Source organism: Gigantopelta aegis, chromosome 10, assembly GCF_016097555.1.
Source record: "Gigantopelta aegis isolate Gae_Host chromosome 10, Gae_host_genome, whole genome shotgun sequence".
NCBI classification, from domain to species: domain Eukaryota; kingdom Metazoa; phylum Mollusca; class Gastropoda; order Neomphalida; family Peltospiridae; genus Gigantopelta; species Gigantopelta aegis.
Window position 1 is genome coordinate 72,970,975 of NC_054708.1, and position 27,259 is coordinate 72,998,233.

The 27,259-nt window shown below is 35.6% G+C and overlaps 2 protein-coding genes across 5 annotated transcripts in view; one reads left to right on the plus strand and one right to left on the minus strand.

The window, feature by feature from the left end:
* Positions 1–3,014: 3,014 nt before the first annotated feature.
* Positions 3,015–22,815, minus strand: LOC121382622 (delta-aminolevulinic acid dehydratase-like). 2 transcript variants are annotated; one of them, XM_041512149.1, is made up of 9 exons: positions 22,509–22,812; positions 16,516–16,663; positions 14,408–14,543; positions 11,901–11,984; positions 10,885–11,029; positions 8,747–8,834; positions 8,390–8,476; positions 7,096–7,225; positions 3,015–6,634 (listed from the first exon to the last, which is right to left on the minus strand). In XM_041512149.1, the coding sequence occupies exons 1-9, from the start codon at positions 22,619–22,621 to the stop codon at positions 6,576–6,578; spliced, it is 990 nt and encodes a 329-aa protein (XP_041368083.1). In that variant the 5' UTR covers positions 22,622–22,812; the 3' UTR covers positions 3,015–6,575. The 2 variants fall into 2 exon arrangements, with proteins under 2 accessions (XP_041368083.1, XP_041368084.1); XM_041512150.1 differs by lacking the exon at positions 3,015–6,634 and adding an exon at positions 7,811–7,927 and having other exon boundaries at positions 7,095–7,225; positions 22,509–22,815.
* LOC121382621 (location of vulva defective 1-like) overlaps positions 22,032–27,259 on the plus strand; it is a 36,189-nt gene continuing 30,961 nt past the window's right edge. For 2 of the 3 annotated variants that reach the window (XM_041512146.1, XM_041512145.1), the window contains exons 1-2: positions 22,032–22,091; positions 24,563–24,599. The gene's annotated coding sequence lies outside the window, so the exon portion shown is untranslated. Of the gene's footprint in view, positions 22,092–23,435; positions 23,670–24,562; positions 24,600–27,259 lie in introns of those variants that run through there. The other variant, XM_041512147.1, reaches the window with a different exon arrangement.

The following is a 27,259-nucleotide window of genomic DNA, read 5'->3' on the forward strand; positions in this document are numbered from 1 at the left end:
ATCCTACCCCACATTATCAATGTATGCTTCTTGGGCTGTACTTATAGTCTGTCCCATCCTCCTACAAAAGAAGTTTTTGTAAATAATTTCAGTTTGGTTTCATGTAAAAAGAAAAGTGAAAGTGTTTTAGAAATAACAAAAATATACTATTTTTGTGTGCAATTTAAAAAACAATCGGCTCAGAAATAAATAACTTGCAGTAAATTTCATAGTATGAAAAAATGCATTCCCTGTGGAACAGACTATGGTAACCAATGATTCTGAATGTCCTGATTTACAAAATCAGCATAGATTATTTGAATAACAAAACCCATAATAATGGAATATATTTATTTTGTAAAGCAAAAACATATGATGGTAAATATTCGATACTTGCAAATGGATAAATATTTTGTTAGGACAGTAATGCAGAAATCACAGTAAGAGTCGAGAGTAAAATGAGAAAATGTCAGTGTTAACATTTTTAATATACATGTATCTGTAAACAAATGTACAAAAATATTAATGATAGTTTTCTAGTAAATGACTAAGATTTTGGCTTTAACAGTATTATAAACCATGTCATAATAAGTAAAAAATGTCCTTAGGATAGTATAATTTAATCACAATGCCATTCAAAAATCATGTTTATTTCACAAATACAAATCAGCTAAACTTTGTTATGTTCAGTTGATAAGCGTTTTAAAATATAGCAGCATCAGATTTCTTCATCTCATGGTCAAATTTGACCCAATATTAATACATGTGTATAAAATTAATGGATTAAAAATATTCTATTGCATTATATTATACGTGCCCACACAAAAAGATTAGTCACAAGTTGCCCAACAAAGTCCACTTCTAAATTTGAATATTCAAATCACGATTGATGCAATTTTTCTCCATAAAAACAGTAAAGATTTAAAACAAAATTAATGTCATAATTAAAAAAAAAAAAAAAAAAAGCAGTAAAGGAAATAAAAGAGACAAAGAAATGGAAAGTAAATAATACTAGTTTAAAGCAAAAATTGTCACCTTACAGATTACTCCTGCAAGAATAGTCTACACTACCCAGTAAACAGGAAAACATCAGCCTTCGATGTTGTACAACAGCAACACTTGCTGGAATGCCATATAACACAAAGTGTTAACCATGGGGGGATCGTACACTAGTACTAGCCGCGGACAGAGTCTAGCAAGACTAGAGTACACGTACAAGGAAGAGCATTCTCATTTAACTAGATTTTTTAACGTTATTTTGCAATATATGCTTGCCACCTGTTACATATACCTTATAAACTATAAGACATTGAGGACATCAAAAGTTGAATGTTTGGAATACAATACAATGGTATTTGGCATCCATGTTAAATTCAGCACTGAAGTTAAGATGCACAATGCTTTATTCCCTAGTCTCATTATCATCTATGGTGAGTGTCGGGTACTTGGATCTGCATTCAGTTTGACCCTTGAGTACTCTAGTCCAATATTTTGGACTCGTCAAGGTCCCATTATATATGCCGTCTCAATTCATGTCAGCATTATGACAAAAGTGTTTCCCACTCCCATCTTAACACAACTGCACCCCCACAAAAAAAAAAAAACCCCACCTCAAGAAACAAATCCACATAAAAAGAAAAGAAAAACAACACCCCCACCCCCACCCCTAAGACAAGTCTAAAATATTTTGTTGCAATACTGAGATACAACCAAAGTAACTAATATTAAAAATATGTGTTCATACATGTAAGTGGCTGAATCAAGTGTTCACAGTAACCATTTTGTGGAAACTGTTTATGAAAACTAACAAATTAACTGCATGGGCACACACATACACAAATCACCCGTTAACAACTCCAGTCATTTGTAGATTATAAAACAAATACCCCCCCCCCCCCCCCCCCCCCCCCCGAAAACACCCTAACACAAAACAAAAACCCCCAACAAACTAGTACCACCCACCCTGCCCCCAGCATATGTAAGTAAAAGATTAAGTGCTACATTTGGTAACCCGATTAAAATAATTTATTGACAAATTGGGTTACTCATAGGGCAAGCTATTATGAGAAAGTCCACATACATGTATCTGGAATTTTGATTATATGTTTCTTCAGTAGGATCTATTACTGTAGCAAGTACTAGTACACCACATTCAAACACTAACAGACAGAGTCCGAGATATAATTTTGATTATATGTTTCTTCAGTAGGATCTATTACTGTAGCAAGTACTAGTACACCACATTCAAACACTAACAGACAGAGTCCGAGATATAATTTTGATTATATGTTTCTTCAGTAGGATCTATTACTGTAGCAAGTACTAGTACACCACATTCAAACACTAACAGACAGAGTCCGAGATATAATTTTGATTATATGTTTCTTCAGTAGGATCTATTACTGTAGCAAGTACTAGTACACCACATTCAAACACTAACAGACAGAGTCCGAGATATAATTTTGATTATATGTTTCTTCAGTAGGATCTATTACTGTAGCAAGTACTAGTACACCACATTCAAACACTAACAGACAGAGTCCGAGATATAATTTTGATTATATGTTTCTTCAGTAGGATCTATTACTGTAGCAAGTACTAGTACACCACATCCAAACACTAACAGACAGAGTGCAAGATATAATTTTGATGAACAAATGAAAGATTTAAAGCCCACCACTGACTATAGTTAGTTTTGTCCACAACAGTACAGCTGTTTGACATGTAAACTTTCCAATTCCAGACTGATTGGTCTTGAATACAATTACATGTCTTATGTAAGTTGAGTGAGTTCTCTATTGGAAATCTCTCAAACCGAGTCAGAGGAAGTGCTCACACTCAACTAAAGTTAAAGTCTGTTTTGTTTAAAGAAACCACTAGAGCACACTGCTTTACTAATCATCGGCTATTGGATGTCAAACATTACTTAATTTTGACATAGTCTTAGAGAGGAAACCTACTAAAAAATATTTATTAGTAGCAATGGATCTTTTATATGCACCATCCCACAAACAGAATAGCACATACCACAGCCTTTGATAGACCAGTCTTGGTGCACTGGCTGGAAGAAATAGCCCAATGGGCCATCGATGAGAATCGATCCCAGACTGACCGTGCATCAAGCAAGCACTCTACCACTGGGCTACATCCATCGCTGGCTCACACTGAACTAAGTCAAAAGAGTAGTCAAGTTCTTGAGTTGACCAAGTCAGCTGGTAGAATCCAAGTCAATGGTGGGATTTATTTAATACGCTTTATGAAATATGAATTTTGAACTGCCCTACTTAAAAGTGGGTTCAACTTTCTGAAAGACCGAGTGAGAATTAAACATCATAATATGAGTTATTCTTTAAAAGTCAAAGCAAAAGTTAAATCATGTACCTAACAATTTTTGATTTTCTGGTTAATTAAATCAAAACATTCAAATCCACTTGAGTTTGTGAGAAAAAAATGATCACATATTTCTGTCATTTGCAGTATTATAATGAATTCCACAACAAAACTGCTCACAGAATCTACACTACAACACAACACACTATATATAGGCCTAAAAATACAAATGCATGTCTTCACAGGTATCAAATACTTGTTTTCATATAAAAAAAAATATTCAGTTACTTATAGATATAATAAAATAAATGTTTTCAAAACAAAATAATTTTTCGTTTATGATTTTTAACTAATAAAACTAGTTTAACTAGTGAAAATCAAACCACAAAAAACAGCTAAAAAATGGGCTACTTTGATAGTGATCATAATACTGACATAATTTTTGTAATATATAATCAGAAAGTTATATTTTCTAGGATTAAAGTGGTAACATGTTTTTTGATATACAGTGAAACTCTTCTAAACCGGACCCCCTAGGGATTAAGCAAAATGTCCGTTATTAAGAGGTATCCAGTTTAGTGAGGTTCTCTTATGTACAGATATTTAAAAGTGGGCCGCAAAAAACCTAAATGGAATATTCTTGTAATAAAACAGATTTTTCTTCTTCTCACAAATGCAGAATAATTTATTTTTAAATTAGTAAACTTTTATAAAAACAAACTACATTTACTGAAAATAAAGTAATGATATTTTGTACTACTGCCTAAACTTAAACTACTAATGTAGTTAGCACCATTTGAGAAAATAGTATGCACCAAAAATGTGTGCATATGTATATACACACACATACACCCAACGGTCCCATGTATGTATTGCACACGGTATATATTAACGGTATTAAATGAAAAATCAAATAATTTTTATGAAATTATTTACTGGTAAATTGTAAAGAGTGAGTCAATTGCACAATTATGCTTTATAGACAATCCATTTAGTCACAAATTTCGACCAATTCATCTTTAGTTGGTTTAAGACCATTTTATTTGGGGCACAGGAACCTTTTTCGGCAAGTATATATTGTAAAGGATTCATGACAGCAAATTCAGTGGAGATGTTTCAAAGGGTCGTGGAACTAAAAAAATATTGTCTTAAATTTCTGGTCAAATGTACATTATCTTGCTAAGAATATCAGGGCTAAACCAAACCAAAATAAAATTTGCCAATTGTTTTTGAAATTCACAATTTGCTAGAGCTAGTCCTGAATATACTATTAATTCATTTACGTCCATTTATATGTTGATGGTACTGATGTGGCCACCATTATTTATGCTATATGAAAGAAAGAAAGAAAAGGTTTAACACATTTTAATTCCAGTTGGAGCACTGGTTAAGGACCACAGAGGTAATTAAAGAGGAAACCTGCTTCCACAACTCCACTAAATGAAAGATAAAAGATTTGTGGCCATATGATCAAAAGCTCAAAACAAGTTGTTGCATGCTGTGAATGTTTGACAAGCACCAAAATTTTGACAGAACAAGATTTTCATAAATACCTTTTAGAAATGCTTCTTACTTAGTACACGTACTAAATTATCAAGATGTTTATAAAATTTGCAATACTTCAGCTGATCAGAAACTGATCATAAACACATACATTAAAAAAAATGTAAAATCTGACTTTGGGAATACCAGTCACATTGGCAGGTGATTATACACACTGAAAATAAATTCCATGCGAGTACATTGTGAAGAATTTACCATTTCTTGCAAAAAACAAAAGAAAAAGACTTTAATATACCAGTCATGGTGCTTTAGGGTCCCAATTCACAAAGCTCTCCTAAGTAACATTGCACTGTCCTTGCAAGTCCTTTTGTAATGCACTGTAAGATCGTAAAGTGGCTAGCGATTTGTGAATTAACACTTGGCCGCATCAAATCAGTTAGCATTTGCCAAGTATTACGACTTGCTGTAATTATGGCATGGGTTCTCAATAACTCAAGTGTCCCAGGTTTCTCAATCTTTAAGTACACATTGATAGTCTGTTTAAATATAGGGTATGTTACAAACGTTTTACACAAAAAACACAATGTCTTTTAAATCAAATGGTCCATGTTAGGTATATAATTTTAAAAAAAGTTTAAATATTTTCTAATAATCTCAACAACTGTATGTGTTTGGCAAGTAAAACAATGTCTTGATGCAAGTATTTAAAATGTGTACCTTAAGAGTGAATTAATTTTTTTATAATTTTGGTACATTACAGAAATAAAACATTTTGTTTTAACCGTGGGAATAGAACATGCAAATGGTAAATAATAAACCTGGCAGTATATATCATCACAGTGAGCACAAAAGTGACTTGCACAGAAGCTGGCTTGAGGTCTACTTCACAAAGATCTCTTAATTAAGTAATGTCACATCATCCTTGCAAGTTGTTTCGTATTACACTGCGAGAGAGCAAAATTGCAACAAGAGTTCGGTGAATGAGACCCAAGACTATTACCAAATATGCACTACATGTTGAATCTGGTAAAGAAGGCACTGTGTAAAGGTTATAACATTTGCCCTTGTGAATACAAATACACATCCTATATATAACTATCATCTGCGTCTTTCTTACTTTTTTAAAATTTAAGATATATGGTTAAATTACTGAAAAGTATTTATTCCTTATTCACATGTAACTTCCCAAAATGGCAGCGAATACTGAATAATTTATTATAAACCCTGGTGTTTAATCGAGTACACACATTTATTTTGTTTGCACTGAAGACTTACATAACTCTAAAATAAATGTGCAAAAATCAACTTTGATAAATTTGGCTCACCCATGTTAATTTGCTTTCACATGTAACACAATCTACATTCAGGCACACACATATATCAGCATAGGCATCTGAAGCAAAGGGGGGGGGGGGGGGAAGAAGGGGCATGGGAAAAGGGCACTGCCCAAACTCTTAAAATAATACTTTGGCCCCACCGTTGAAAAAAGAATTAATATACAAGTGACCACTCTCCTTGTTGCTATCATCTTCTGACACTCATGTTCAGCACGTTAGTAATAATGCCCAGGGGCCTAATTCACAAAGCTCTCTTAGGCTCTGCTAGACAACAAAGCATCCTCTTTGCAAGTCTTTTAGCATTGCACTGCAAGATCTAAAAGTTGAGAGTTTAGTGAATTAGGCCCCTGATCAAGAGAAACCATCTCAGTGAATTCCAGGATATTAGAAAACTGTGTTCATTATCCATTGAAGATGACCAACCGATCACTCTCTAATCCAGTCCAATAACTGTGGTGTGAAGTATGAGATGATTATATCAGCTCCTAAATAAAAAAAACAAATAAAAAAAAAACATACTTAAGTCACTGATAAGATACAAACTTCTGTTTACACTAACCATTTAAAATATATTATGATCCCTCCAAAATGTATTATTGATTATTTAAACCATGACCTTTTACCTCCATTAAATATCAAATTATGACAAAACCATCTTCATTTTAAACTCCAGGGAGGACAATCTTTTTCAAAAAGGTGATGAAAAGACTGGTGCATAATGAAAGCGTGATCTTTCAACAGAATTTAATTACAGTGAAAGGAATATTTAAAATCTTTTTTGTGCACCTTTTGTAAAAAGAGCATTTAAAAACGAAAATAAAAATTATAATTTTTACCGATTGATGAAAATATTTGAAGAACAAATAATGACACCAAAAGAAAAGATTTTGAAGGAAATATCGTGACAACAAAATGTCATTTCTATTTTACTAGTATTTCTACTGACCTGCTCTTCTCATGCTTGTCAGTGTCTCCATGACAACAGATTTGAGTTGAAAAGCACCAGCCTGGGCACCATGGTATAGCATTGCGTATTCTCCAGACACCTGATAGATTGCTAGCGGGTGAGTTGGATACTATTAATAGAGAGATATAGAGATTATTATATCAGCTTGTGTGTCATACTGATTTTACAAAACGAGTGACAGGATTTTTGTAGTGCCCAAGAGAGCGAGGGTAATACATGAAACCTGACAAGAGTTACATAAAATCAGTATGACTCACATGCGAATGTAATGTTTTTATTATCCATATTATTATTGTTATTTTATTTTTATGAATAACAAAGACCGTTTCAAAATGTTTCAATCACAACTAGAAGATGACGATAATATGATGTCATATTTCACATGCACAGTCTGAGCTAAGCCTGTGGAAACAACGTTATGCTATGATGTCGCTTCACAACATTACGTCATTACACTTGTTATTACATGCGTGCTTCGTACAATTTTTATTAACTCGGGTTATGTCGAACCATGTTGATAATAAAGCAAAATAATCAGTGATCAAACGGATAGAACAAAGATACTGCACAAACGACTGAAAAAAACTTATCATGATAGATGTTAAAAACTACAACCATATATTATTACTTTTAAAGCTTTATTTCTGATTCTAAGACTACTACAGACTAAAGACTGAAACTTAAAAGCACAGACCTGAATTTTCTACCATTACAACATGTTTGCCTACAGGGCTTGAACTTGGTGATTACCGTACGTCGAAGGCTTCACCGATGGCAGGTTTTTGTCGCTGGATAAATTTATTGCCACCAGCTGAAGGAATAATATTTGGTTTTCATATTTGTTGCAAAAACATTTTATAACTGCCATATAGCAAATTCTCAAGTTGAAGCCATTAGCTGTTGTGATGTTTGGACCAGACTACTAGCCGTGGGGGGGGGGGTGGGGGGGGGGGGAGTGCACTTGTTTTGAGGACAGGTAATGTGAAAAGAAATTTTAATTACTAAAATTACATATGAAATAAAAAAATTGTTTAAATATATACTAGACATTTGCTATAAATAGTCAGATTTTAAGTGTTCAACATTCCATATGATTTGTGATTTGAAGAGAAGAGGTTTTTGTTTTAAAGTAGACTTCTAACCTCCACTCATAATAAATTAAATAAAGCTAAATAGATCCATCGAGAAGGTTCGATTCTACAATGCAAGCACCTCAGGTGAGCACTCAACCAACTGAGCTAAATCCCACCCTATAATTAAAGAGGCAAATTACCTTTTTCTTGACCATGCGGACAACATCGAGGTAGGCAGTTCCTGGTTTCACCATCAACATATCAGCCCCTTCCGCCACGTCTCGTTTCTAATTAACAGAAATCAATGTAAAGATTTAAAAATAAACATATCAGCCCCTTCCGCAACATCTAAATCAATGCAGAGAGTTAAAAATAAACTGTCAAAAATGGACCAATCCCCACGAAAATTAAATCTGATCTATAGGAAAAAGCACAGTCCGAAACTATATGTAGGACAGATAGACAGAAACAAAACCTAAAGCCTGTGAAGTAGAATAATAATAATAAAAAAGAGTAATTGTTGTCATGGTAGGACTACGTAGACTATGCCAGCTTACCACAGCTCTTTCAGCAAGGGCAATTGATCCAGGAGGCAGCTGATAGCATTTTCGATCTCCAAATGACGGGGCACTCTTTGCAGCATCTCTGCAAGGGAAGACCATCATATATTAATATATGCTGATCAAAAGAAATAAGGGATTACATAAACAGTAACAGCAAATTACTTGGTCCGTAAAGTAAGCGCTTTGATGGCATGTAAGCGCCTTAAATCAAATGCTGCTACGCTTTGATTTAATGTGCTTTAAAGATAACAATTACCACAAGTACGAGTGAGGATATCGATTACCTGTTGCAAACAACTTATGTGACAGTAAAGAATTGACACTATCTCAAGCACACCTAATCACCATGATCGTGAAACACTTCATCAATACCTAATAATGGACCAGTCTTCAGCTCACATTCTTGTGTTAATTTGTGTTTGGTAACTTTACCAGACATCTACTAAGAGTGCTAATCCACCAGGAAGGGGCTTAAGCATAACGGGACTACCATGCCGAGCAATCAAGCTTCAAGACTGATAAAAGAAGCACTTTTTTGATGTACAGTTAAGTTGTCAGTCAACTGTTTCTATCCTGACACCCCCTTCCCAAAACACACAGACACACACTGAAAACATCGATCTGGGTACGTCTGCTCATTCAACATACCGGTAAAAGGAAACAGACTTCGGCGAGTACAAAAACTTGGATAAAAATTCAGTTATTATATTCAATACAAGTCTTTTTTATTATGTCCAATACCAGTCTGTTTTTTTTGTCTGTTTGATATATACAAAAAAAGTTTTATTTTATTTCAGCAATAAAAACATTTTATTTTATTTTTATTGTCAGCAATTTCCGCCTGGAAAAAACCCACTTATTTGGTGCCAAATATGTCACATGATCAGAACAGTTGTTCTGTCTTTTGTGCCCATTCACTGTTCTTATATTTTGCCATCAGTGGTAGATTTAATTTGTAGTAACTGATTATTTTTACTAACTGTCATTTGTTTATTCAGTAATTCTTAATAAAAGATTAGAAACATTTTATTTTGTTAGGGATATGACCGCTGATAAAAAAAAAAACTGGGAAGTTGTGTTTAGCATTACAATTATATATCTTGGGTGCCAAATAAAATTTACACTGCCTTTATAAAAATGAAACTACTGGCAATATCAAAGCGATCGATTCATTTGAACAGAATGCTGACATAATAAACATAAAATAATAATTATAATAATAAAATAATATAAATTAAAGAAAAATAATTAAAGAAAAATAATTAAAGAAATATAAAATAAATAATATAATAAAATAATTTTAATTTAAAAATAAAATAAAAACATGATTTGCTGGATTGAAGGCAAACAATTGTTTTCAACCGACTACTCCACTTATTTTGACTTAATTTGTGTTAAACTGATGCTAAAAATGTAAGTGCCATAAACAAATCCTGGGGAAAGGCCTGCACCAGAATTCTCATCCACAGCATCAAAAAAGTTAACCATATTACCGACATTAAATCTCAAATATCTTTGTAATCTTTGATATTACTAGGATAGTAGTGAATAAAACTGGATGTACACATATAATTTTTCCCCATCATTACATATGTTAGTTTTTATAATTCAGGGTGCGAGGTACTAACATTTTCTTTTATATTTACGTATTGTAAGGTATATTATATGTTAAAGTTAACGCATAAACTTACATATAGAATGCAGACCTCACTGCTTACAGGGAGCTATCACTACTGCTTTCCATCACTCCCCTGAAATTAGTTCAAGTAGAGTAAATTTTCAGCTCCACATAGCCTGTGAATTGGTTTTCTATAATACAATTTCAAGCCTTGTAAAGTTTCTTTTGGTTGTCAGTATATATGGGAGCTATAGAATGGGGCGTTTTAGATTTGTAAGTGTTTCTTTCCTTCACTCCTATAAAAATAAAAATAACTGTCAGTTATACAGCTGCATGTTTTATTTTTCACAAATGTAGAAAAAATTCTAATTAAGTTCTAGTTTAAAGACGAACTCAAAATATACACCATATGTGAACTGTAACATCAAAACTAAAGATAAGCACTATTTATGGTGTATGAAGTGTCAATAATGGTGCCAAATGCCCTGTGTTAGACATTAAATTCACTACTGACCTGAAAGGGCCATAAAAGCTGGATGCAAACTTGGCGCTGTAGCTCATGACTGAAACCTTGTTGTCGAGTCCGGCTGCACGCAGTCGCTTCTTGATGGCTCCAATCCGGCCATCCATCATGTCAGACGGAGCGATCACTTGACAGCCTAGAACACAACACAACATTACTCTGTGGTAAATCAACTGATGTTCAGATGTTTAAAATACAAAAACAAAAATCACCCCCAAAAAACCACCATCAAACAAAAAACAACAAACAACCTTTAGTTTGGTTAGTTAAGAGTTCAATTTATTTATTTCAAGGAAAGCCAACACATTCATAGTTAAAAGATGGTAGAAAATTCTATATCAACAGCTTACAAGAAATACCTTTTTTGCCAAACACACACCGAGATAATTTCCATGTAATTTATTAATCTATGGGTACGGGTGGTGTCAGTTGAATGATGTTTTTAATAACAGTAACCGTTTTTAAATCAATACAATTTTTTTAATCAAATAAAACCAAAATACTCATTGACAGATAAAACAAAGCACGCCTTTGTGAATGATCATGTTATAGCACCAAGCTGTTCATTATCTTTGAATATAGAACGCTGAGAAAAGTAAATTGCTATATTTACTGAATGAAAAATAGGCAGAGTAGTACTAGCAGTAACAATAGTCACCTGCAGCCTCCCAATGAACTCACTGTAGCCAACAATTAGCTTACGACTGTCCATAAGGGCAACAGAAGGAAGGAAGGAAATGTTTTATTTAACAACACACTCAACACATTTTATTTACAGTTATACGATGTTGAACATATGGTTAAGGACCACACAGATATTGAGAGAGGAAATCCGCTGTCACTACTTCATGGGCTACTTTTTTTATTAGCAGCAAGGAATCTTTTATATGCACCATCCCAGACAGGATAACACATACCACAGCCTTTGATATAACAGTCATGGTGCACTGGCTGGAACGAGAACAAGGGTAACAGAGTAAACAATCTAGAAATGTATATCGAGTCACCTGCTTTTGCGTAATTCTCAGCCACCTCGGCTAACCTGGCAATGCTGGGTTCATTATCAATACTGCCATCCTCCCGCAGGATACCTACATACAAACATAATACACATTTAACTCATGTAATATACCTAGATGTGTGATTTTCATAGAGTAATTACATTCAAAAGATATATTCAACTGGTATTTTCTAACTGCCCATATAAGTCTACTTTCATGGTATTTTACAAAGCACATATAATAGTGCAGCAATAACCTACAAGTACTTTTTACCTGATGAAATGGGAAAATGGAATATACTATATTACCAGACCAAATGTATATAAATTTAAGCAAGTTTTTAATTGTGAATATATTGGCATCCTCATAAAGTTGTGTACATAAATTTATAAAGTATTGTGATAATAAAACCTGTTGTATAAAGTTTGGGTGATTAAACACTTGGAAATAAATCTGATCACTAGAAAAATGTATATTACTATAATTTATATTAAAAAAAAGATAGTTTCACCCAGAAATACACTCGGTTGTAAGAAAAGAAAGAAATGTTTTATCTAACGTCACACTCAACACATTTTATTTACGGTTATATGGCGTCAGACATATGGTTAAGGACCACACAAATATTAAGGGAGGAAACCCGCTGTCACCACTACATGGGCTACTCTTTCCGATTAGCAGCAAGAGATCTTTTATTTGCGCTTCCCACAGGCAGGACAGCACAAACCATGGCCTTTGTTGAACCAGTTATGGACCACTGGTCGGTGCAAGTGGTTTACACCTACCCATTGAGCCTTGCGGAGCACACACTCAGGGTTTGGAGTCAGTATCTGGATTAAAAATCCCATGGCTCGACTGGGATCCAAACCCAGTACCTACCAGCCTGTTAATCGATGGCCTAACCACGACGCCACTGAGGCCGGTCGGTTATAAGAAGACCAAGCACTTTTTAAAAGGCCATTTCCCCATGTATGTGGGTTTTTTTATGTGGTGCAAAAACTTGATTCTATGGTTATCATTAACTAAGGCTCAAAACACATAAATTCGACTCAGTGTGTTTCTTTTTTGACTGGTACCATCTTTGCCAGAACCAAACCCAGCTTCGGTGTGTTTTGGCCTTTATGCTGTAAATAAGCAGTCAGCTGTATACACTAGGCAGATCTATACAAAGTTAGTCACAAATGGTCATCATATCTGAAAACTGGCAGATAATAAGAATGCTGCTAAAACATTCATCATTAATTACAAATTATGGGCTGAATTTAGGAAGCCTGTTTTTCTTAACCTTCTGACTACTGCAGGCGAGATATCTCACCGGAAACGGAAATATAATTAAAGAAAAAAGATTTCGGCAAGTATTTTCGCTTGACAACAATGGCGGCACGTCGCGGTAATTTTCAGGGATCGATAGCTGATTGTAACAGCTAATTTGATAATAAATTTGATCGTTTTACCAACAACGAAAATTACCAAATATTGCAATATGAATCGTAGACGTAGTTCGGGTTTAAAAAAAAATTCTGGTCAGAAAACCACTGTTATCGGGAATAATGGACATAAATACTGGACAGCTGGCCACAAATGCCCGTAAGTAAACTTTTTCGTTTTTGTGCCTAATTTTAATCACCATTAGCCGATCTAAAATAATAAAAATTACAAAAAAAGACACGAAAATAATACTTACCGATTCATATATGAACTTTATTTCATGTATTTATGAAACATTTAAGTGAATATATGTGAGTAAAAATTATAAACTTGTACCCACTCAACGTGGTTTTTGTTAAAAATTAATCCAGTAGTCTAAACCCATATTTAAGCATTGTAAATGGGTAAGTTTACACACGTGTAAGACAAACAGGCTTTGTAAATTTGGTCCAATATGTTTTAGTTAACAACTACATGCACAGCTTTGTAACGGAGCCTATTAAACATCAGATCATACCAGTGTCCATGTGACGTACAGAAAGATACAGTTCTATAGTGCAAGTTGGTAAACACCAGCTCATACAGCAGTGTTTATGTGAACAGTGATGTGTATGTACAGACAGACAGACAGACAGACGAGTTCTATACTGTAGTCTAGTTGTAGTAAACACCAGCTCATACAGCAGTGTTTATGTGAACAGTGATGTGTATGTACAGACAGACAGGCAGACGAGTTCTATACTGTAGTCTAGTTGTAGTAAACACCAGCTCATACAGCAGTGTTTATGTGAACAGTGATGTGTATGTACAGACAGACAGACAGACAGACAGGCAGACGAGTTCTATACTGTAGTCTAGTTGTAGTAAACACCAGCTCATACAGCAGTGTTTATGTGAACAGTGATGTGTATGTACAGACAGACAGACAGACAGACGAGTTCTATACTGTAGTCTAGTTGTAGTAAACACCAGCTCATACAGCAGTGTTTATGTGAACAGTGATGTGTATGTACAGACAGACAGACAGACAGACAGACAGACGAGTTCTATACTGTAGTCTAGTTGTAGTAAACACCAGCTCATACCACAGTGTCCGTGAGATGTGTATGGACAGAGACAGACATCACAAATGACTAGGAGATCAGGAAAACTTTTTCTCAACAACTTTATGGCTGCAATCACTGGTGAGTTTGGAACATCCGCCCCAGTTCCCCGTGCATCCTGCAAACAAAACAAACAAAATACCCTCAATAATAATACTTATTAACCTGTATAAATATCTATTAACAATTACTTTGTTCCTTCTTTCTCTCCTGTAATTTTTATTATCTGTTAACCTCCAAAACTGTTTTCATAAACACATGTTCATTATTACTAGACTGATATTATATATATATATATACTGAACAAAATAAGAAACTTCCGCTAACTTTGCTTGAACACAACTTGATGAAAACAAACCGGGGGAATAATTGTTATATATGCGTTTAAAGAGTGTTCCATGATGCATCGTGGTGCAAAAATCATGGCCATAGGTTAACAGAAACTGGGAGAAATTTTGACCAAGTGTGGTAGGGGTTAAAAAAAAACCCCACTTAATAACGGGTATGACCACCTCTTGAATTGACCACTGCAGTGCATCGCAGGTGCATAGAATTGACTAAAGTGTTGATTTCTGCCTGTGGAATATTGTTCCATTCCTGAATGAGTGCTTGACGAAGTTCATTGACGTTAGCGGGTGGGTTGGGACGACGCCTCAATCATCTGTCCAGACTATCCCAGACATGCTCGATGGGTTTGAGATCAGGACTTTTAGCGGGCCAGTCATCAATGAAATCAATGTTATTTGTCCTAGGAAAATTTACAGTGTCTCTAGCTGTATGAGAGGTGGCATTATCACGCTGAAAAATTGAGATGTTGGCGTTGTTATGGAACAGAGGAATGACGTGATGAGCGAGAATGTCATCGCGGTAACGTTGAGCATTTAAATTGCCATCAATGATGACTAGTGGTGAACGATAACCATGGGCAATGGCTGCCCAGACCATGACACAACCCCCACCCCCGAAACGATCTCGTTCAAGAACACAACAGTCAGCATAGCGTTAATTTCTCCTACGGTAGACGCGCACCCTGCCATCACCATGTTGTAAAGAAAATCTGGATTCATCCGAAAAAAGAACGGTATTCCAGCGTCGCCGTATCCAACGACTGTGTACACGTGCCCAATTAAGACGATGACGTTGCGTTAAAACGCATGCGACGTAAGGATGTTGTGCATGTAAACCATTCTCCCGCAGACGATTACGAACAGTTTGCCCACTGATTCGGTTATTATGAAGCACAGGTGTGTTAGCAGCAGTAGCAGTGGCAGTTTGGAATCGATTGCGCAAATGCGTGTTCATGATATAGCGGTCTTGACCATGCGTTGTAACACGCCGACGTCCACGACGTGGCAAGTCGGTTGGTGCTTCCTGTTGTTTGAAATCTTACGCGAAGATTTCGTATCGCTCGACTAGAACTCCCAACATGCCTTGCAACGTCTTCTGTCGACATGCCAGCATCAAGCATGCCAATCGCCCGTTCGCGTAAATTATTGGGTATTCTTGGCATACTAAAAATGCTACAATGTAAAAAAACTTTAGTTTGTTTTACAAATTTTGAAACGTTTTCATTCACTTGACAACAATGTCAGTAAGACAAGTAAAACAAATTGACCGAATACTACACGGGACATGTTGAACCATGCATGCACGTGCAAACTGAATTTCACGTCGTCGACGATTAACAGTGCAAAAATAATCGATAAAATTCATGAATCCTGATAATACAGCTATAATACTACCTATATAATTTCATTACACAATGAATTCTTTAACACAACAAATACTATATGTACAAATCGGAAGTTTCTTTTTTTGTTCAGTATATATATATATATATATATATATATATTACATGTATATTACGCATTTAAATTTTTTATATATGTACAATGTCTAGCTTATAAAATGACTGAGGTACATGTAGTGATATCAGAGCCTCAACTCTGACATTACCAAATATTGTTTCTGGGGTTAACAAAGTTAAACACACACCCCCCCCACTAGTATTTGTGATGTATTTAACAACCCCTCAGCACATGGTGTTATTGACATTATTGACAGACATTTCAAATGTTTTGTATGAAGACCTTTTCAATGTTCTCCGGCACGCCAAAGAGCAGCACCGCTCTGAGACCTTTCTTCACGAGCGGCGCCACCGCCTCCTGCAGCTGGTTAACACCATACCGACACTGACCAGGCATACTCGATATCTGCTGAACCGCATCGGGGTCCTCCCTACACGTCAAAACACAAAACATTACACGCAAGTAAGCAGCAGTCCTATTCACCAAAATAAACACATTTTTGTCATCACGAAATAAGCATCAGTATATTCCCAGATACCCCCAACCTATTTTACGTATGTAGTAGTGTTGGTATAAAATGTTCCAACTGGCAGTAGCTAGTGGGAATTTCCCTATTACCTCAGTTGGTAGAGCACTGGACTATTGTACTGAGAGTCCGTGGTTCGAATCCCCTCAGTAGAGATTTATTTTTCTGTCACATTTAAATACTCAGTAAATTGCTACATAGCATGTAATAAATAAAGCCCAAATTACCAAACTTCTAACATTTAAAAAGTGTACCTACAGCCCTGACAGTGATTCACTCATTCATTAAATAGTTATTTTAGTGACTTTATTCAACTGGGGTTGAATCTCGCTGTCCTGGGTGCACACACACCTCAGCTACCTTGACTGACTGTTCAGGACAGTGGATTACCGGTAGTAGTTAGTCATCAGTGGTTAGTGAGAGAGAAGTCAGTGTATAGTGGTCTTACACCTACCCAGTTGTTAAACTTGCTTTGGGTTTGAGCCAGTATTATGAGCTGAACCCAGTATACCTATCAACTATGAAGGCTTAACCACTACATGTATGTACAGCACTGAGGCCAGTAATCTTGATGGCAGCTATTTTTTTGTCAACTTTGTCTGCTGTTTGGCATGTGAATCAGAGTATGACAAATATTTTGAAAAGTCACTAGCCACAGGGCTAGTGGGTTTGTGAAAACCACTAGCCCACCAAAATAAAGCACTAGCCCAAATTCCTGATCAATTATAACTGGATTTTTATATAATTTTTGTAACATTACACATTTACGAGTATAACAGTACACATTTACGAGTATAACAGTAAAATAAAACAAACACTTAAATCATGTTGTAACTTTCAGTTTTTTGTCGTGTCGTACGTTTTGTCTTTTGTCAAGTGTGATCCATCGTCATTGTCCCGTTTTCGTTTTTGCCCTTCCGCCGGGGAAAAATAATTGAGCAAACTCTTGATTGGTATCTAAACACACTATCAAAATAATTAAATTTAAACGAGGGTACGACAGTGTGACACACGGTAATAGATGGATCAGTGTATTTGGTAGGCCTGGGAACTGGGAAACTCTATTAACGTGCCCCTATCCACAAGGGTTCAGGCACGCCCGCCCCGGATTCAGCCTCCGACTTCGCCAGTGACCGACTCCGGGGCGGGTTTGGTAGGCCTAGTTGGTTATATATTTAGGGCCTACTATTTATGTCGCCAGGAACGGTGATGCCAAATACAGGGCATTATTCCGTGTCAGACCGATATCAAAAGAATATAACGGCGACATCTAATCCGTTGTTAATTGATGAACAAAAAAGGTATTATCTTGTATCGGCAGCTGTGACGTATTATCCAAACCGCTACACGTAATAGGCCAAGCCGAGTCATTGCATATGCGGTTACCATTAAAGTAAATTGTTTTCCTGATTGCCGATAACCATATGTTAGCGAAATGTTAAATTAGAAAACAATAGGTAAACAAGACAAACACTGAAATTCAAAGCATGGCTGGGGTTTATTTGATTGAGATTAACCTGTCGTCGCGATTGGCGATTTCCAAGTTCTTAGCCTAAAACATATGGCCTCAGATTACAGTTATCTTCCCATTTGGTTGTCCAAAATCCGGAAGTTTCACCGCGCAAGTAGTCTGCTGTTTGACTGTGATTATTTCATGGCAGACAGCTATGAAGTGGCAACTGTTTGACTGAAGTGACAGGGGATAGCATGTAGTTTGTAAACATGTGTAACTTGTTGACATTGAAGACTTGTTTGTGGTAATTCCGGCCCATGCAAAAGTAGTGCTTTTTGTGTAAAATGGGTGTACTCCGGCCTGGTTTAGAGGGTGTGTCTGTTTAAACCAATATGCTGGGAGAAAGAGCTGGACAACAGGAGTTGTCCTTTTCAGGGTATGTGTCCCCCATGCAGGCAAAGGTACATACAAAACTTCACGGGCCTGCTGATATTAATAAAAATGTTATAGCCACTAAGGCTATATAGAAACATATAGCGAAATTAATTGTGGTCTGAGGCCTGATATAGTTCACACATTACACCGGTTAAATGCTTGATTCTGATGAAAGTATTATAACCAGAGAGGTGAAATTACACAGACTGATTGTGCATACCACAAGGAATATGAAAACTAATTTATTTATTTTCTAAATATTTTATTAAATTAAAAAACTTTTTTTTTTAATTTATTAAAAATTAAAATTAAAATTTTCAACTTTTAAATTTCAGTATCCTCCAAAATAGCATAAAATGACCTCTGATGTTACTACAGGTTGTTGCAATATTTTTTAACAGTTTTGAGCTAATAATTTGGTAAAAATGAGCAAAACTTGGATTTTGTTAGTCAATATTGAGATTTAAATTTTGTTTTACATATTGAATTTTAATGAGTTTCTCAATTATTGCAATTGGACAGAAGATCTAAATATAATGAATATATCACTACTAAATGTAATTAAACACTTTAAATAAATAGTATACAGTTTTTAACAAGATTAAGTACTCTAATAATACATTTCACCTACATTTATGTAAATTACACACTTCAGTCATTTTTCAAAAATGGTCTTTTATCCTTAGAAAATCTAATAGGCTAATATTCTATGCTGTCTGAATGTATTTATTGTGTTCAGTAATCAGATGCTGGTATACTTGTCAAGTTTATTGCAGAAAATGTGCCAAAAAGGTTAACATTTGGCTTGTAATACAGATGGCAGAATAATCCATAATGCATATTCAGTGGTCATTACTACAAACATCCTTCCAATCAAGAAATACTACACTGAGGTATCCCAGACACTGGCACATGACTACACTTGTTAACAGTTATCACTGGAAACTGAAAAATATGGTGCAAGTACCTCTTGGTAGGATTTATATCAGCATTTTGTGACAAAATCTTCATTTTCAAAGTTGTCGTCAACAAAAAAAATATTATGGTGTATACCTAAGTAATATCTGTAGGGCATATTCATATTAATATGCATTTATATGGACTGTTTTGCCTTTTACAAAGTGGCTACATGTCTAATACAGTAAATGAAGTAGATTAAGTAAATACAGCAGGTCAAAATTGAATATGAGGCCTATCATGTCTAATTTTCCCTGAAATTAGTGTGTAAACATTTGTTGTAAACGGCCCCAATTTTGTGACTTTCACCATCCCTCTGACACATTTCTAATTATGTATCATGAATTCAGTTACCATATCTTTACTAAGCCTCCACTTATCATATCTAAAATGCAAAATTTTACAGTTTTAGATTTTTTTGTTTTTCAAATTTTTTAATTTAAGTTTAATATTTCATTAAAAATGAAGTAAAATCTAGTGATTGATTTTTTTTCCTTTAAATATTTCAAAATCTTTCCAAGACAACACTGTGCAGATAGAACATATGTAGAAGAAAAAATAGCTGCTCATTGTATGAAGAAATTCCAAAATTTGATAAAGTTATCACATTTTGAAGTTGGTGTCCCTCAAGTTTCCATTGCTAAAATTGGCCATGGCAAGGCACTGTGGTAGGTGTTTTAACACAGCCTCTGTATACTCTCAGTTTAAAGGTGACATACCGATACTTACCGAGCATTGCTTTAATATGTATATCATTGGAATGCATTAGTGTGGGCCAGTTTTTAGGGGAAAAAATTGACTGATAGGCCTCAGATTACAGTTATCTTCCCATTTGGTTGTCCAAAATCCGGAAGTTTCACCGCGCAAGTAGTCTGCTGTTTGACTGTGATTATTTCATGGCAGACAGCTATGAAGTGGCAACTGTTTGACTGAAGTGACAGGGGATAGCATGTAGTTTGTAAACATGTGTAACTTGTTGACATTGAAGACTTGGTTTGTGGTAATTCCGGCCCATGCAAAAGTAGTGCTTTTTGTGTAAAATGGGTGTACTCCGGCCTGGTTTAGAGGGTGTGTCTGTTTAAACCAATATGCTGGGAGAAAGAGCTGGACAACAGGGGTTGTCCTTTTCAGGGTATGTGTCCCCCATGCAGGCAAAGGTACATGCAAAACTTCACGGGCCTGCTGATATTAATAAAAATGTTATAGCCACTAAGGCTATATAGAAACATATAGCGAAATTAATTGTGGTCTGAGGCCATATGTGCGAGATTAACTACCACGTGACGTGTCTAACCAATCAAAACACGCATGTCATTAGACTTTATTTCCTGTGCCAAAAACTTGAAAGGAAAAGGTAAACAATGCATGCTGTAACTGTGACGATTTAGAGATAGCATGTTACTGAAGTTTGCAGACCTAGCTCAAGCGGATTATTATTATATACTGATTGCGTTGTTGATATTATTCGATGACAAACGTCACAATCAAATTTATTAAACGAAATTTCAGCCGAGAGAAAAAGAAAGAAAGAAAGAAAAAAAACCACGATCGAGCGATGACGAGAGGAGGGGGGAAACCACTAGCCCGCAGGGACTACTGGTTTTGCGTTTCTCACTAGCCCGAACTTAAAAACCACTAGCCACGGGCGTCGGGCTAGCGGATTTGTCGAACTCTGCAATGTGAATGCAATTTCAATGAATCACTTCATGGGATGAACAAAAAATAATCACATCCATATACAGACATATGTTAACACTTCCGTTACAAACAATAGCGATTTTTGCCATTATCCCCTTATCTGCATATATACATATATATGTGAACATTGCTTAACATTAATACATGCAGTGCACTATTGGCAGATTCAGGAGTAGTGTTTTGCTAGAAAGAAATTTTTTGGTATGGTGCTATGAAATTGAATATTTACAATGGATGTGTTGAATGCAAGCAGTCGATACATATGGGGTTAGGGTTAAGAAAATCATATAGTAATGAAAATTCATTAATTTTGTCAAAAAGAAAACTGATAAAAATTAAATCTACCTAAAATTTTGGGTATGGCGCCATACCTATTTTACCCTCTGGCAGAAACCCGGGGTGTGGGGTGGGGTGGGATTTTTGCACACACCCCTTTGGGGTATTGGATTAGCAATATCAAGTGGACATTGCATTAAACACTACAAACAACGTAGTGCCAGGGTCTGAATTCGAACTCCAGACCATCGGGACTGTAGCCGGGCACTGTATCCACTCGGCCACACAGTGGATCAACAATTGAGATTGTATTTTAATATGGAATAAAACGAACCTTTTGTCCCATAATGCCTCATTGTATCTTCTGTGCTATATTTCTACCAAAAGCACCCTTGTGGAGGAAATGTTACACAGAATAGTCAAAATGTCTAATTGTTCAAAGTCAAATGTAGCGATACTGGATTATGAAATATAAACTTTATGTTGCTTTTATAGAACAAAATGTTTAAAAAGGTATTGTATATAACTAACCTAACCCTAACTTTACATTAATTCTAACAAATATTGTTAGGGGGAGTGGGCGGAAATTATATCGTACCATCATATAAATTCGATCATCATATGTTTTCGAACAGCTCATTTATAAGCAATTTTCGGAAAAATATCCGCCCGGTCCCCCCTAACCCTCAACCCTAACTAAAAATAATAATGGAGGGGACCGGGCGGATATTATACCAGAAAGAGATATAGTGTGTGTGTGTGAGTGCGAAATGTATTATGGACAACATTGCTGTCAAACTAAATTTTACGTGACCACAGCTGTACCGGTAACCGGGTATCGGTCTAATGACAGGGGCTAGACAAACTTGACACTGACAGCTCCGATAGAGCAAAGCATGCAGCCTACACCGACGACTAAACACTACGTACACAATAAACAGAGGGTAGATGAGGTTTTCTGGCGTGATGGCCGTGTTGCCGGACTGCCAGTCCCTCAGTAAGGGGTGGAAGTAGCCGCTGTGAAGAACAGTGTGTTCGGCCATGCTGACGACTGCCGACCGGATACCGACCTACAGCTGAAAATCACGTGGCTTCCTTTCGACATGGAACGCGTCTCTCGACTAAAGAGCTACAGTGCTGTCCGGCACACGTATCGGCGCATCTAAGCATTCAAGGACCATTTTCTATGTGAACACTGTGAAATACTTAATGAAATGTGTCTCTCACCAATGAAGCAGTTCATAATCTGAAATACACTACAAATTGTTTTATGTCTGTAGTAAATAAACATTTTAAAATGGTGCATAAATATAGGCACCCCCTTGTGTCCAAAATGATTTGCATGTCCGGTGATTCGGCGCAGTAGATGTGGATCGTTGACCCCGCTATTTATAGACCGCCCATGACCTCATTTTTAGCCCATAAACTAGACTATTGTCCCAAAATTATTTTAGTACTTTTTTATTTTGTCTTGTTAAAAATATTACTGTGAAAATTAACGATCACACATGACCCATCTCATGATCAGTTTCGGAAACGTTTTCTCGAGTGGCACAGTACTGCAGATGCATACATGTTCATTGTCATGCATGGCTAAGATGCCTACATGGATTTTATTTTTCTCGGGTAGATTGTGCACACACATGGATCTTATTTCGCTTTTATTTTCGTTTTGTTTGCATTTGTCTGTGTTTTCCTTTTCAGTTTAAATAAAAATAACCGAACAAAAATAATTACATTTATACTGTTTACTATAATTAAAAAAATGCGGGAAAGGTGTTTTCAGACTGGTTTTAACATTCTTAATATCAATAAGGCTGACCTACTTCGCGTTTATATATAGACGAAAACAGTTGAATGATTGTTGAAAAAGAAATTGAACTTTAATTCGTTAAAAATACCGACAACATGACAACTTCCAAAGCATACTTCAGCAAAATATCAAGTGCGCCGAATCACCGGACGCGCCGATACACCGGACACGGTTGTACTGCAGGCGCGGATCCAGTATTTTTTGCAGGGGTGGGGTGACGTCTACTTGCATCTGCTTAGATCATCAACATCTACTTAAATGGAAGCCATATATTAGCGGTGAGGTGAATGCACTTTAAAATATGTGGACAAAACCCTCAATATTTTTGTTTGCCGTTAGCTCGAGTGTCCTTTAACTAGCCCTTCCCAGGGACAACACAGAGACAGGGGAGGGTTTGTAGACAGTCGAGCTAGGGGATCCACACCTCATCTACCCCTCCACTGGATCCGCACCGTCCTATAGACGAAACACCTGCGTATGATTCATGGGTGCACATCATCATGATGCCCACACCCAACAACCCCTAATGGTTGCAGTGGTGGATCCAGACAATCTATTTAGCGGTCCCCAATGACACGAGGCGGAATGCCATGGGAACTTTGGGGGAGGTTTGGAGGGGGATCGTAAAATTAAATTTTATTATTTAAATTATAACTGTCGCAAAATTTAGGGGGGGGCGGATGCCCCCCCCCTGGATCCGCCTCTAGGTTGTATCACTTAGATGTAAACTTGTCGTCATGTTCATACTGAAGTCATGGCCCGTAGCTTGCTGCAGGTCGCCAATAAAATCGAGGGTAGGCGGAAATAATTATTAAAGCTAGGCCGATAGTCCAAGAATAAATGATATCCCTAATACTACTGCTGAAAAACAAGACAGCACATACCGGAGCTTTTGATTACCAATTATGAGCCACTGATAGGCCTATAGGTTTATTTGGGGTCGGAAGAAAATTGCCATGATGTTTAGTAGGTCTAAAGGTGCGTTGTTTGCCTCATTAAGTCACACTAGCCTAGATGTTTACAATCTATTGTCAAATAAGAAAAAACAATGACATAAATATATCTTTTTACTACCTTTTACCATACACTTTAATGTGTGGGATACAACTAGGTTCATGCTTTAGCCCTACACTCAGTCCTATCATTCACCCAATACCATTTAAATCCACAGGTTCGAGTCCCAGCAACGGTATGGGACAAATTGTGAGGTCAGTGCTGTGTTCAGTATAAGCTGTAGTTAGTAGAAGTTACAAGTTGTACTCAGATTAAAGTGTAGTGCTGTGTTCAATATAAGCTGTAGTTACTATACATCAGTATTTGTAGTAGTGCTGTGTTCAATATAAGCTGTAGTTACTATACATCAGTATTTGTAGTAGTAGAAGTTACAAGTTGTACTCAGATTAAAGTGTAGTTCTGTGTTCAATATAAGCTGTAGTTACTATACATCAGTATTTGTAGTAGTACTGTGTTCAATATAAGCTGTAGTTACTATACATCAGTATTTGTAGTAGTGCTGTGTTCAATATAAGCTGTAGTTACTATACATCAGTATTTGTAGTAGTAGAAGTTACAAGTTGTACTCAGATTAAAGTGTAGTTCTGTGTTCAATATAAGCTGTAGTTACTATACATCAGTATTTGTAGTAGTGCTGTGTTCAATATAAGCTGTAGTTACTATACATCAGTATTTGTAGTAGTAGAAGTTACAAGTTGTACTCAGATTAAAGTGTAGTGCTGTGTTCAATATAAGCTGTAGTTACTATACATCAGTATTTGTAGTAGTAGAAGTTACAAGTTGTAGTCAGATTAAAGTGTAGTTCTGTGTTCAATATAAGCTGTAGTTACTATACATCAGTATTTGTAGTAGTAGAAGTTACAAGTTGTACTCAGATTAAAGTGTAGTTCTGTGTTCAATATAAGCTGTAGTTACTATACATCAGTATTTGTAGTAGTGCTGTGTTCAATATAAGCTGTAGTTACTATACATCAGTATTTGTAGTAGTGCTGTGTTCAATATAAGCTGTAGTTACTATACATCAGTATTTGTAGTAGTAGAAGTTACAAGTTGTACTCGGATTAAAGTGTAGTTCTGTGTTCAATATAAGCTGTAGTTACTATACATCAGTATTTGTAGTAGTAGAAGTTACAAGTTGTACTCAGATTAAAGTGTAGTTCTGTGTTCAATATAAGCTGTAGTTACTATACATCAGTATTTGTAGTAGTGCTGTGTTCAATATAAGCTGTAGTTACTATACATCAGTATTTGTAGTAGTGCTGTGTTCAATATAAGCTGTAGTTACTATACATCAGTATTTGTAGTAGTAGAAGTTACAAGTTGTACTCAGATTAAAGTGTAGTGCTGTGTTCAATATAAGCTGTAGTTACTATACATCAGTATTTGTAGTATTAGAAGTTACAAGTTGTACTCAGATTAAAGTGTAGTTCTGTGTTCAATATAAGCTGTAGTTACTATACATCAGTATTTGTAGTAGTGCTGTGTTCAATATAAGCTGTAGTTACTATACATCAGTATTTGTAGTAGTGCTGTGTTCAATATAATCTGTAGTTACTATACATCAGTATTTGTAGTAGTAGAAGTTACAAGTTGTACTCAGATTAAAGTGTAGTGCTGTGTTCAATATAAGCTGTAGTTACTATACATCAGTATTTGTAGTAGTGCTGTGTTCAATATAAGCTGTAGTTACTATACATCAGTATTTGTAGTAGTGCTGTGTTCAATATAATCTGTAGTTACTATACATCAGTATTTGTAGTAGTAGAAGTTACAAGTTGTACTCAGATTAAAGTGTAGTTCTGTGTTCAATATAAGCTGTAGTTACTATACATCAGTATTTGTAGTAGTGCTGTGTTCAATATAATCTGTAGTTACTATACATCGGTATTTGTAGTAGTAGAAGTTACAAGTTGTACTCAGATTAAAGTGTAGTGCTGTGTTCAATATAAGCTGTAGTTACTATACATCAGTATTTGTAGTAGTGCTGTGTTCAATATAAGCTGTAGTTACTATACATCAGTATTTGTAGTAGTAGAAGTTACAAGTTGTACTCAGATTAAAGTGTAGTGCTGTGTTCAATATAAGCTGTAGTTACTATACATCAGTATTTGTAGGAGTGCTGTGTTCAATATAAGCTGTAGTTACTATACATCAGTATTTGTAGTAGTAGAAGTTACAAGTTGTACTCAGATTAAAGTGTAGTTCTGTGTTCAATATAAGCTGTAGTTACTATACATCAGTATTTGTAGTAGTGCTGTGTTCAATATAAGCTGTAGTTACTATACATCAGTATTTGTAGTAGTAGAAGTTACAAGTTGTACTCAGATTAAAGTGTAGTTCTGTATTCAATATAAGCTGTAGTTACTATACATCAGTATTTGTAGTAGTGCTGTGTTCAATATAAGCTGTAGTTACTATACATCAGTATTTGTAGTAGTGCTGTGTTCAATATAAGCTGTAGTTACTATACATCAGTATTTGTAGTAGTAGAAGTTACAAGTTGAACTCAGATTAAAGTGTAGTTCTGTGTTCAATATAAGCTGTAGTTACTATACATCAGTATTTGTAGTAGTGCTGTGTTCAATATAAGCTGTAGTTACTATACATCAGTATTTGTAGTCGTGCTGTGTTCAATATAAGCTGTAGTTACTATACATCAGTATTTGTAGTAGTAGAAGTTACAAGTTGTACTCGGATTAAAGTGTAGTTCTGTGTTCAATATAAGCTGTAGTTACTATACATCAGTATTTGTAGTAGTAGAAGTTACAAGTTGTACTCAGATTAAAGTGTAGTTCTGTGTTCAATATAAGCTGTAGTTACTATACATCAGTATTTGTAGTAGTGCTGTGTTCAA

Coding starts and splice junctions, on each gene's coding strand:
- LOC121382622 (XM_041512149.1), bottom strand. CDS start 22,621: ATGGCCGAACACACTGTTCTTCACAGCGGCTACTTCCACCCCTTACTG. Junction 11,985..14,407: donor CACATCTCACGGACACTGTG/GTATGAGCTGGT, acceptor GTTTGTATGTAG/GTATCCTGCGGGAGGATGGC. Junction 8,835..10,884: donor AGCTTTTATGGCCCTTTCAG/GTCAGTAGTGAA, acceptor CTTCCCTTGCAG/AGATGCTGCAAAGAGTGCCC.